General features: G+C 38.2%; 1 protein-coding gene across 5 annotated transcripts in view; it reads left to right on the forward strand.

Annotated features, from left to right (window-relative positions):
* The window catches only part of FAM13A (family with sequence similarity 13 member A), a 249625-nt gene that overhangs the window by 160165 nt on the left and 76609 nt on the right, over positions 1-12851 (forward strand). For 4 of the 5 annotated variants that reach the window (XM_006143243.3, XM_027769857.1, XM_027769858.1 and 1 more), the window contains one exon: positions 4535-4576. The exons of the other annotated variant lie outside the window; for it this stretch is intronic. In XM_006143243.3, coding sequence (XP_006143305.1) covers positions 4535-4576 — 42 coding nt within the window. The remainder of the gene's footprint in view (positions 1-4534; positions 4577-12851) is intronic. 5 annotated transcript variants of the gene reach the window in all.

The raw sequence follows: 12851 nt of genomic DNA on the forward strand, positions 1-12851 counted from the left end.
GGCCCTTACTCAGTCGGCAAATAGGAAACATTTAAAATATGGGGTTGATAGTGAGACAAAGGAAGAAATCAAGTGAATTCCAAGTTAATGGCTTGTCATTGACGTAATTTCATGACACATACTCCGTTCTTCATTCACAGTATACGTGCATATTTTTAAAAATCAAGAGTGAATCAGAATTGATTCTCAATTTAGAATTTAGGGGGAACTCGGAACGTTTGTGCTCAATTTAGAATTGACCATGTCATTTCATATCATCAGATATGACAGACTGACACAAACGCTAGACACAGGTGGAAATAACCTCTGCTCTCTGTAAATAGAGGTTTGGGTCCTGTCATAATAGTAAACTATCTATTTTGCACAACTATGGAGAAAGGGTGCTCTTTTCCAGTGCTTTGCACTCTGATTTGTAAATTTCATAGAAGAGTTTATGTTCTCAATTCTATTCCAAAAAATTATCTATCCTTGGCCCTTTTTTTTTTTTTTTTACTAAAATTGCCTTTAAAATCAATGCATTAAATTGATTTTCTTTCTTTTTTTTTTTTTTGTAGAGGTTTTTGCTATACGGCACGTGCGCTCGCCAGAAAAACACAGAGAGACAGAAAGCAAGAAATCACCCCCCAGGGGGGATGGCCATGGTGCAATCCCTTCTCCATTTTCCTCTCGGGATCTTGGGCACGCTTGCACATGCGCCCAGTATAAGTTTAAGCCACCGGGTCTGGGACTCAAACCATGGTCAACCACATGGTAGTCCAGCAACATAGCCATTATGGTAACTGCTGGTCCCCCATTTTCCAAACTGATTTAATTTATTTGAAATCATTGCTTTAGGTGTTTCAGTATATATATCTTTTTTTTTTTTTTTAAGGTTTTTGCCATAAGTCATGTGTGCTCTCAGGAGAGAGAGGGAAAGTAAGAAATCACCCCTCAGAGAAAATGGTCACGCTACAGCCCCTTCTCCTTCTGTCTCCTCCCAGGATTTGGGGCACGTATGCCCATGTACCTGTCATGATTTTCAAGCCGCCATTAGCCTTGTGGGAGTCCAGCATCTTAACCACTTCACCACATGCTGGCCCCAGAATATTTACCTTCATTGAGTTATATCACTAAAACCCATACGACAGTACTTGTATGAAGGGGTAAATGAGAGATGAGCTACTTAACTATCAAAACTGATTTATTCGCCCTCGTTTTCTTTTCATAGTATTTTCTTGTATTGTGCCTGGATTGCTGCCCTGTTGTCTGTTAATTACTGACTTAATGTAATACTAAGTCTGTTTCATTTTATGTAAATTTCAGTGCTTACTTTTTTTTTTAGAACACTTAAAACTGGTTAAAATTCAGGGACATATCCAAATTAAGAATATCCTATTTTGTCTTTCATTGACAAATTTGCTCTGTGCAAATACAGCCTGAAAAAATATTTGCAAATGATTAAAGGCTTGTGTTTCTATAAAGAGACATTCTTGACATTCTGCCAGTACATTTTAGTAATCACCTTATAAGTGTAATCGGGCCTAACGCATTATGAATGGGCTTTGACTAGGTGATGTGGAGTTGCTATAATCAGGACTATGACAAGGAACTTATGAGGTCTGCAAGAGCTTGCTGAGGACTGCTGGAATGCAGACTGGCTATGGCATGAATTTTCTTCACTAAGCTAGTCACCTCACCGTATTTTGGTAGGTTAAAATTGAAAAGTGGGCACTAAGCAAAGATGGACTCACTTGCGAGACAGTAATTGACACATCGTTAACCATACCCACTCTGAGCCTGCTTGTCTTGTGTGAACAAGAGAAGGAGCAAGAGACAAGCACCAGGGAAGGTTTTTGTGAGAACCAAATTGAGATCGATCGTATAGGCCCCGTGGTCATACCTGGCCCTCAATCATGACTGATGAGTAATGTGTGAGAGAGAGTTGGTAGAAAAGGAGAAAGGGCTGATTGATTTTGATTGGCTCTGTTGGCCAACAGAAAGTTTAGCACATGTACATGCATGCTCACACACACACACACGCGCGCGGCAAAATTTATACACAACTGTATTCAGAGCCCTGTGCCATCTAAACCATCTCCAAAGAGCACTTCTTAAGAAAGCCAAATGTATTGCTAATTGAATGTTTATCAAAGTATCTATAGTTAACATATTCATTTTCACTCTCATGTTTCTACATGTTAGAATTAAGGACCTGTTTTAGGCAGAGAAAGTATTTAGTACAAAACCCATTTTATACCTCATGGAGGTAGTTTTCCTGTAATAACAAAAAATTATGATAGGTTCTTTTTTTAAAAAAAAAGATTATTTTATTTCATTTTTTATTATCATTATTATTATTTGTTTATTTTGACCAGAGAGAGAGAGAAAGGGAAAGTAGGAAAGCAAGCCTCCAGGTCTGTGACTCAAACTGTGGTCAGCCATATAGGAGTCCAGCACCTCAACCACCACGCTACCTGCTGGCCCCCATTTTAGGTTTTTAGTGGCAGCTTTTATGGTATAGAGTTGGTCATACTTATTGGGTCATCGGAAAAGTCATGGTGTATTTTTGCAGAGAAAAATATGTCACGACTTTTCCATCGACTACTTTTTAGTATATAATTAGTACATGGATTCTTTGCTTAGGAAAGAAATCCAATTTTTAATACTTTTAGCATTAGCTTTGTTAACTGTTTTTGTGGAATTGTTAATGCCAAATATGTAAAGTATAGGGTCATGGAAAAGTCATGACATATTTTTTTAGTTTTTTTCTAGGTGTTTCTATGTAAAAATGTGTCTTGACTGTTCCGATGACCCAAACTTGTATCAAATTGGCATAACGTAGTCATCTCCTATAATGGCACGGCTCCGGGTGGTTCTTCCCGGGATATCTGGACGTTTCTCAGGTGTTCTCCTCTCTGACTCTTCACCTCTACAGTCCACCTCTACACACTTTGCCATCATCCCATCCACATCAGAGAGCAAAGCTGATCCATCACTCGCCCCTCACATGGGAAGAATCAGAAGTTATAAACATTAAAATCTTGGGCAACATGGGTATTACAACAGCTAAACAAGGCTGAAATTGGAAACCCAAATCATGAGAGAATGAAAACTAATGTGATATTTTATATGCCATATTCTTGCTAGAATGTTAAGACCTTTTCAACCTTCAGGACAAATTTTCATTTGCGTGTGTGTGTGTGTGTGTGTGTGTGTGTGTGTGTGTTACACTATAATCTGGTAAATACAATTTTGTTGACTGCCAGTTTAATACTACCAATTCAATAATGTTTAGAAAAAATATAAGCAGAAAAGAAGAGGAGGAGCTTCCCCCACCTGCTGTAAGGTCGTGTTTACTCCAGGTGGTGTACAAGAAGAATATATTAGAACTTGTAATTATTTTACATAATACTTTACTTTTCTGCTTTTGCATGAAAAGTAAAGTAGATACTTAATTAGTTATACATTTGAAGGGAGTAGGTTTGAAAAGGAGACTTGATACAAGTACGTAATCTGTGATGGTCAAAGACCGCTCCACTGGGCACTAAGGAGGAGAGACTCCTCTATGCTTTGAGGAAATTTGTTAGAAGAAAACACATGTTACATAAAGGGGAAAAGTGGTTTATAGTAACTTATTTTGCACTTTTTTTTTTACAAATTAAATATTTTTTAATAGGGTTTTAGTTTATTTTTTGGTTTTTGATCTAGGGCATGTGTGTTTGCTAGAGACAGAGAAAGAGAAAGAACGAGAGGGAAAGTGAAAATCACCCCTCAGAGGGGATGACCATACCACAATCTCTTATTCTCCATTCTCCACTCAGGATTTTGGGTTCACATGGCACACTCATCTGGCATGATTTTTGAGTCACCAGTTTCAGAACTTGAACCGGGCAGCTGGCCATGTGGGATCCAGTGCCTTAGTCTCCATGCCACCTGCTTACCCCAAATTAAATACGTTTTTACTAAGTTTTATATTGTTTGAGAAACTTAAAGTACTTTGATATTTTTCCTTTACATCGTTTCTGGTTACCTATGCTAGGTAATACTTAGTAGAATAACTTCAGAAGTACAAAGACAGGAGGGTTGTGTTTAGTGATATGCTCTTCTTAGCTAGAGAATCATTCCTGAAGTGACTCACACTTAACAGGAATGTTTTGTTAGCTGTTTCTTACTTTCATCTGTCATGTTAATGAGCTGCAGTTAACTTTGTTGAGATCATTGAGTTTAATCATTTAAAGGATTTATGTTTAATAAATATAGAAAACTTGAATTGGGCTTATAGAATAAAGTAGTAAAAAGCTTCCTCTTGAAAGTGTGATGTGAATTACTTTTGCCTTAGGCTAATTTTGAAATAAACCTTTCTTGAAGTTCTTCCTTGAAGAAGTAATTGACCTTGGCTAAGTCCAATGTATAATGTGTTTTACTAACTTTACTTCATGATGAGATTAGCTGTTGTGTGTCAAAACAAAATTCGTGACAGGTATAAGAGTTTTCGTAAAACTGACATGTTATATTCATAGAAACCAAATTAATTGAAAATTTATTTTCCTTTTAGTTCACAAGAAGATGAAAGACCTATGTCACCTTTCTATCTGAGGTATTTATTTGATTTTTGTTGTTCTATTATAGGGAACAATAGAGGAGGGTTAAGACTTGTTTCGGTTTTTTTGTCTATTTTAATAATTTTCAACTGCATATGGCTAGCCTAAGCTTGTTTTGGGGGCCCCTCATAATATTATTCATGCTGTATCTTTTTCATCTTTGGTTTAAGAAATTTTTTCAAATGTTTAATAGAGTTCAAAATGTTATAAATTCAGAAATGTCAATTAAATTTTTAAAATAAGATGTCATTTTAAGTTTAAAAGCTGCCTAATAATTAGGCTGTTACCTGAATTAAGAATTTCTAAAAAAAAAAAAAAGAAAAGGGACCAGCAGTTAGTGTAATGGTTATGTCACTGGACTCCCACGTAGTTCACCACAGTTCGAGTTCCGGACCTGGTGGCTTAAACTCATACTGGGCACGTGTGCATGCGTGCCCAAGATCCCGGGAGGAGAATGGAGGAGAAGGGATTGCGACGTGGCCATCCCCCCTGGGGGGGGTGATTTCTCACTTTCTGTCTCTGTCTCTGTCTGTCTGGCGAGCACACGTGCCCTATAGCAACAACCTCTCCAAAAAAAAAAAAAAAGAATTTCTATCTCCTTATATTGGGTCATCATGTTGCAAAAAACAGATGCTGAGGAATGGAAAGCAGCACTCGGAGAGCTTAGGAGAACTGTTTATTATGTCGGCAGGCACAGAGGAGTTAACACTCTGAATCTCCGGCCCCAACTGGGGGTGGACATAATCTTTTATGGGGGAACTGGGGAAAGGAAAGTCTCATCTCTGGATGAAGAATGGGTTCAGAACCCACCCTATGCAGCATCAAAGGGAAGAGTCAGAGAAGCAGAAGTCTAATCTATTCAAGGTACTAATATGTTCAAGGTACTAAATTAGGGAGGGGCAGAAAGTTTGCTGGAGGGCAGAAATTTCAGGCATCTATTAGCCCTGAGTTAGTTACTCATGAATTCAGGGTCCTTGGAAAACTACATCATGCTTTCTTGAAAACCTAACTTTTACATACACATACACACAGAGAGAGATGGGAGGGTAGAATGGTGAGCTACAAGGCCCACTCGCTGAAGAAGCCTTGGGTTAGGGTTGTGTTATAGAATTTTCTATGAAGTAGTGGAGTGGGAAACAATATTCAGCAAGTTCATGGAGTTCTGGATTATTTTCTAAATCTGAGAAAACCAAAACAACCACCATGAAAGCCGGTTAAGTTGCCACAATTCCAAGAAGAAATTAGAAAAAGAGACTTCTCTCCAGTGATTGATGCCTGCTGTACTGATGTGATTGTTGGGTAAGCCATCTAACTGAGGCCCAACCTCAAGCCAAGTTTTTCTTATTGCCTTGCTTTCCTTACTACCTATTTAGTTCAAAGGCTTGGAAGATATGTTTCAAAGCCATATAACTATGCCAATTGAAGATGCTCAGTTTCTTTTTGTATTTGATATCTTTCTACAATTGTGAAATCTATTTAAAAGAAATGTTGGCCTGGCAGGTGGCGTGGTGGTTGAGGGTGCTGAACTCCCACATGACTGACTGTGGTTCAAGTACTGAACCTGGTGGCTTGCTTTTTCACTTTCTCTCTCTTTCTCTCATTCTCTTGCTCTCTGTCCCTCGCTAATCAAAACAAAATAAATAAATAAAGTTAAATAAAATAATTGTTTTTAAAAAATTGTCAAGCTAGCAGGTGGCATGGTGGTTAAGGCACTGGATCCTACCTGCCTGACTTTGCAGTTCAAGTCCTGAACCTGGTGACCTGAAAAAAAATCTGCCAGGCACTTGTGTGTACATGCCCAGAATCCCGGGAGGAGGAGAAGGGACTGCAGTTATGGCCATGCCCCCTGCGGGGTGACTTACCACTTTTCCTCTCTCTCTGTCTATCTGTGTCACTCTCCAGCGAGTGCATGGACTGTTAACGGATGGACCATATGTCAAAAAATTTTTAAATCTTTAAAAAAAGGGAAAGAAAGAAATGTTAGGATAGGAAATGCACAATTTGTTTGTGTATTTAGTTTGAATCTGATTTGTTGCAAAAGTCTCAGAGTTAGATATAGACTCTTATTCAACCACCAATAGTTCAGGAATGTGTCATAGGAGGTCAGGCTTCACCAAATAACTGCTTTTTAGTCGTGTTCTGCCCTTTAGCAGCTAGCAGGGTGTTACATAATCGCTTTGTGGTGAGACAGGGAACATCTGAGGTTTCGGTTTGAGAAATCTTGGTGGTCCATGTTCTTCATCTCGGTTTCCTGCTAACCAAACCAGCACATTCTGGTCCCTGGGCTAGCTCAACTATGCAATTACTGTGAACACAGGAGGGTGTTGTTGCTGGGTTCACAGTGACTTGGTATTCATTATGTAAATCCACACAGTCATATCAAACAAGCAATTATGTTGTGTGTGCTAATGGAAATTAAGTTTTATATAGGATTGGAGATGATGGCACTGGATTAGGCCAACTCATGAGAACCAACATCTCCGAATGTCATATTTCTATTACTCTGGTAATGTCAGTCTGTGTTCTACATAGTATTGTATTTGTTTTATTTTGACCACCACTATAAAAAGCAGATGGGGAAAGTTAAGTATATACCTTTTTAGACATATACTTGTGAGGTTTGGTTTTGTTTCATGTTTTTTAGTTTGTTAGAGGATGCGTGCACTCTCTGGAGAAAGAGAGCGGGGAAACTGAGAAAGCAGCTCCATGGGAGTCGTCATGCCACAATCATTCTCCTCCATTTCTCCTGTTGGGATTTTGGGCACATACGCCATGTGTCCGGCATGGTTGTTTTTTTTTTGTTTTGTTTTTTTTTTTTTTGGAGAGGTTTATTGCTATAGGGTGTGTGCGCTCACCAGAAAGAGAAAGTCAGAAAACGAGAAATCATCCCCTAGGGGAGATGGCCACGCCGCAATTCCTTCTCCTCCATTCTCCTCTCGGGATCTTGGCGTGCACATGCGTCTGGCATGAGTTTAAGCCAGCAGGTCTGGGACTTGAACCACGGTCGACTACATGGGAGTCCAGCAACATAGCCATTATGCCAACTGCTGGTCCCAGAACCCGGCATGTTTTTCAAGTTACTTTGGCTGGGACTTGACAATGTGGGATCTATCTGCCTTATCCACCATGTCACTAGCTGGTCCCACAATTGTGTTTCATAATGTGAAAAATGTGTGGTTACCTGAACTGTGATATTTGACTAATAGCAGAGTCTTTGAAAAGAAATTCCATACTACAGGATGAAAGCCAAAAAAAAAAAATAGGATATAAGAAAATTAATAATATAGTATCTGGACTCTTGACAGAAGCTGCTTGAGCTTTTCAGTGTTGAGTCCTAAAGACTAAAACATGATAAATAGGAAAAAAGCATGACTATGCATGGTGTTCCACATTTAAAGTAGAAAAAGGGAAAGTTACTAGTAGGTATTCTTTTCATATGATGGACATTTAAACTAAGTAGGGTTATTTCATAATTGCAGAACTAGTATATTTAGCCTGAAATTAAAAGTTCAAAAGTAGTTTCTTTTTCTGAATAACATTATGAAAGATCTTCGAAAGCTTGTGAAAAATTCCTATCATGAAAAACCAATGCATGAATTTCAAAATTGTATTGCACCAAAATATACTTGTACTTTAATTCCATTTTTCATTTTTGAAGTAATTTTGAATTATGTAAGAATTAGGTTGGTACAAGTTAATTTAACTTCTTTTTAATATCCATTTGACATTAAACAAGAAAAATCTGGTAAAACATGACCGTCCTTTTTCCAATTATTTGCACGAGTGGTTTGAGATAAACTTTTCCTAGCTTATTTTAGCATGTAGTATTTAAGTAGAAGAAAGGAAACATGATTGTTAATTATGATTAAGTTCATTTAGATTTTGAGGGCTAGAAACATGACTTATCCACTGTTAAAAAGTTTACAAATTAAAAAAATTATAAATTGCACTACCTCTAGTAAGAGCAAGTGAATGCTTAAATGTTTTAAATATATTTAAATGCATTTCTGTTAGCTTGCTTATCTTTTTTATTCCTTCCCCCCCCCACTTTATTACTTAGGATTTCCTTGCTGCAGTACTTCAAAGCAAACTATTGCAAGACTGGTGAATTTCCTAATGATCTGTTAACATACACACACACACACAAAATAAAAAAATAAAAAAATAAAACAAAACCTAAAATCAGAGTAAAGCAGACAAACTGATATTAGAAAGGCAAAAAGGTAATACAGGGCATCACATATGTATAGGAGAGGAGACCAGCAGATTGTATGGACCAGTAAGAGCCATGTCTGGGATAGAGGACAGGATGGAGAGAATAATGATGAATGCACTAGGGCCCAGGCCCTTCTGGGGCTCAGTGGAAAGGTTGGGGTACAAAAACAAGGAACCAGAGAGGCCACTGCAGTGTCACCTTGCCCCTGCTTCTCACCTTACAGAGTTGCAGTTCCTGTAATTTGCTATTTTCTCTTTTTTCTGTATGTTTCAGTTGTTTGCAGACCTTTCTGTAATCAGATAGGGCTTTTATAGACACACACCTCCAGTATTTTTATTCTACATCACATTATTGTCTGTGACAACAACTCTGTCTTCTCAAATATCAGTGCTCCTCCAGCCTCACCTAACTCACCACATAGCCATTTGTCCTTTTTCCCAAAGGAAGGAAATAGCTACAAATTTACACCTGCCACCATCCCATATGGCAAGTCCATTGCAGTTACAGTGACTGAAACAGTAGGTGTCATTGTTCTCCAGATGCCCAGCAGGGATTACCAGTCTGTTGAAATGACTATGGGAATGAAAGGGAAAAACAGATTATGCTAAACCCTTAGTGAGATTGCAGCAAAATAAACACGCAAACTTCAAGTGAGGCCTGTTCTCGGCAAGGATGTCCTTACTCTAGTCTGTTTCATAGTCTAAGTTGGGAGCCCCTACCTCAGTTGCTTGGTTTAGTATCAAAGCCACTTGCTGCTGTTCTGTGCCGTGTCCAGCCTGTTACTGTCTGCATTCCCTAGCCTGGCATCAGTCCGACCTGGTGAGGATCTGTTGCTAGTTTCACTTCTCTTTGTCTTCAGTGTCCACAAACCTGGGTTTTGATTTCTGTGGTTGATTTCCACCGGGACGAGAGTTCTTTCTTTATGCTTTCTGCTTTCCCCATCGCTACCTGCTTCCTCCTCGCCTATAGCACCTTCTATGCCTGTGGCCAGGAACAATCCTGTCTGATCCCATTCCTGGAGTCCTTTTTCTTTACAAATTTTTAGATTATAATTATAGCCTGTCTGCACAATGATGTTGGTCCATGTTCTATCAAAATCCTACACACATGTTTCAGGGACTTCGTACTAGTAACCCCTCCTGCTTACTGGGCTCCGACCAGCAACCTGAGTGCTTGCTGCTTGCTTGCCAACGCTGGTCTTCCAGCAAGAGTCCTGGACTAAACTTTCCCTTTTTCTCACTGAGAGCTCAAGCAAAACACTGGAATTGACCGTCTTATAAAATTTGAACTCTAGTCTTAATATGGTACAAACCAAAGCTAAATTACTATTTTAGCAGATTTGGAATGACATACAATCAATTTCAGTATTTCATCTATTGGGTCATCTTAAAAATCATATGCATTTTTGCATATGAAAAAAGAAAAATATGTCATGACTTTTTTTTTGGGAGAGGTTTTTGTTATAGGACGTGTGCGCTTGCCAGAAAGACAGAGAGAGACAGAGAGATAGAAAGCAAGAAATCACTCCGTAGAGGGGATGGCTATGCTGCAATCCCTTCTCCTGCATTCCCCTCTTGGAATTTTGGGCACACACACACACGTGCCTGCTGTGAGTTTAAGCCACCAGGTCCAGGACTTGAACCACAGTTGGCTACATGGGAGTTCAGTGACATAGGCATTATGCCAACTGCTGGTCCCATGTCATGACTTTTCTGATGACTTATTATTTTTAAAAATTTTTCTTAAGGTACATAGAGATAGATTTAGACAGAGATATATTTGTAAGTTTGTTGCTTGGCATACAAATTCATTCTTTAAGATTTTGTTAATTTGGGGTTTCTCGAACCTAGGAAACCTCAAAAACTCCCCCCCCAATTTTTTTTAATGGTGAAGTGTGTGAGCATGCATGAGAGAAAGAAAGGGTAGAAAGCACTCCCTCTGTGGGACCTGGTCATGCTGAAATCTGTTTTCTGCCAGTTCTCCATCCCATTAAGCTATACTGGGCACACACATGTGCCCTGCACCCATATTGCAAGTTACCAGAGCAGAAACTCAAACCCTGGTGAGCTATGTGGTTTCTGGCTTCCTCTCACAGAACTTACTTAATCACTGCTCAATGGAGCTAGAGTGATACCATCAATTTATAAAACCTGTATAGCTATAGAATTTATATAAAAGAAAAACATTTAGCTTTGGATAAATTGAAATTAAAATATTATTTGATATTAGCTGGGATCTAACTTATAAACTGATACATATAAAGCTTCTTTCTAAAACATTTTTAACTTTTTTCCAGAGAACTTATGCTAGTGTTTGTATGTTTATGATTTTTTTTTGCTATGCTTTATTAGTTTTAGCATATAATAGTTAGAGGGTTTTTTTTTTTCCTTGAGAAGCATTTTTTGTATTTTCTAAATGATCATTTTAAGGTAAAAAAGAAAATCCCTAATTATCAAATTAGAGAGATTAGAGTATGCCAAATAGTCTACAAGGGATCTACAAAAAGTTCACAGAAAATGCATATCGTAAAAAAAAAAGACATGAATTTCAATTTTCTTACACCAAAATAAACTCAAACTTTAAATCCATCCTTCATAAACTTTTTGAAGTCCCCTCGTACTTGTTTACAAACTTATTTCAAGCTATAAATATGAGAAACAAACAAGTAGGCTGTTTAAGTATCTACTAAGCATTTGGGCATCTTGTAGACACAAATAACTACATATTAAAAATATTCATTTCCCTTGTCCTTTTTGAGCAGAGTAGTATTTCTAAACTGAGACAATGTGTCACCTCCACCTGTGGTTTTGATTTGGTTTTTTTTTTCCTTTTATCTTCATAAAATATAAGTCACATATAATTAACCATTTTTAATCATTTAAAAATTTTTGATAAAATACACATCACATAGAGTTTACCATCTTAACCATCTCTGAGTGTACATTTGAGTGGCATTAAGCACATTCTCATTGTTGCACAACCATCATCACCCTCCACTTCCGCACTTCTTTGACTGACAAAACTGAAACTCACTCATAAAACACCAACTCCTCTTTTTCTCCTCCCTGAGTCCCTGGCAACCACTCTTCTGCTTTCTGTCTCTATAAATGTAACCACTATCGGTACCTTATGGAAATGGCACTATGTACTATTTATTGGTTTCTGATGGGTTTATTTCTCTTAGCATAATATCCTTGGGGTTCATCCATGTTGGAACATACAGGTTCCTTCACGGAACCATACTCCATTCTATGTATATGTTGTGTTTTGATTATTCATTGATCTGTCTGAATACTTGAATTCTTTCATCTTTTTTTTTTTAAGAGATTTTTGCTATAGGGCATGTATGCTTGCTGGAGACATAGAGAGACAGAAAATGAGAAATCAACCCTCAGGGGGGATAGCCATACCACAGTCCCTTCTCCTCCATTCTCCTCTCAGTGTTCTGGGCTTGTACGCACACACACCCAGTGTGAGTTTTAAGCTGCCAAGTCTAGGACTCCAACTACAGTTGACTATGTGGGAGTCCAGTGATGTACCATTACTCTATCTGCTGGTCCCAAGTTCTTCCATCTTTTGGCTATTATAAATAATGATGATATGAATATGGGTGTACAAATATCTGTTCAAGTACTAGCTTTCAGTTCTAGTGAGTACATACCCAGAAACAGAACCACCAGATCATACGGTTATTCCGTGTTTGATTTTTTTTGAAGAATTGCCATGCTCTTTTCCCTACACCATTGAATCATTTCATGTATCCACCAGTAATGCACAAGAGTTCCACATCCTTGCCAACACTGTTATTTTCTGGGTTTTGGTGGGTGGAACTCTTTAAAGATGCCCAGATCTCACTGGCCATGATTCCAAGTGTTGGGGGACTGGGTTCTATATTTTCAAAAAGTGTCATAGGAGATTTTGATGTTCACCTTACCTGAAAACCACTGAATGAGGTCGGCAGGATGACTGCATAATGGTTACAAATTTTACTACCATTCAGCATATAGTTTGTTAGGGACTCAATAGACATCCAAGAATCCATACTCTTGGTTATC

The sequence above is a fragment of the Tupaia chinensis genome, unplaced genomic scaffold (assembly GCF_000334495.1).
Source record: "Tupaia chinensis unplaced genomic scaffold, TupChi_1.0 Scaffold000094_1, whole genome shotgun sequence".
Classification (NCBI taxonomy): Eukaryota; Metazoa; Chordata; class Mammalia; order Scandentia; family Tupaiidae; genus Tupaia; species Tupaia belangeri.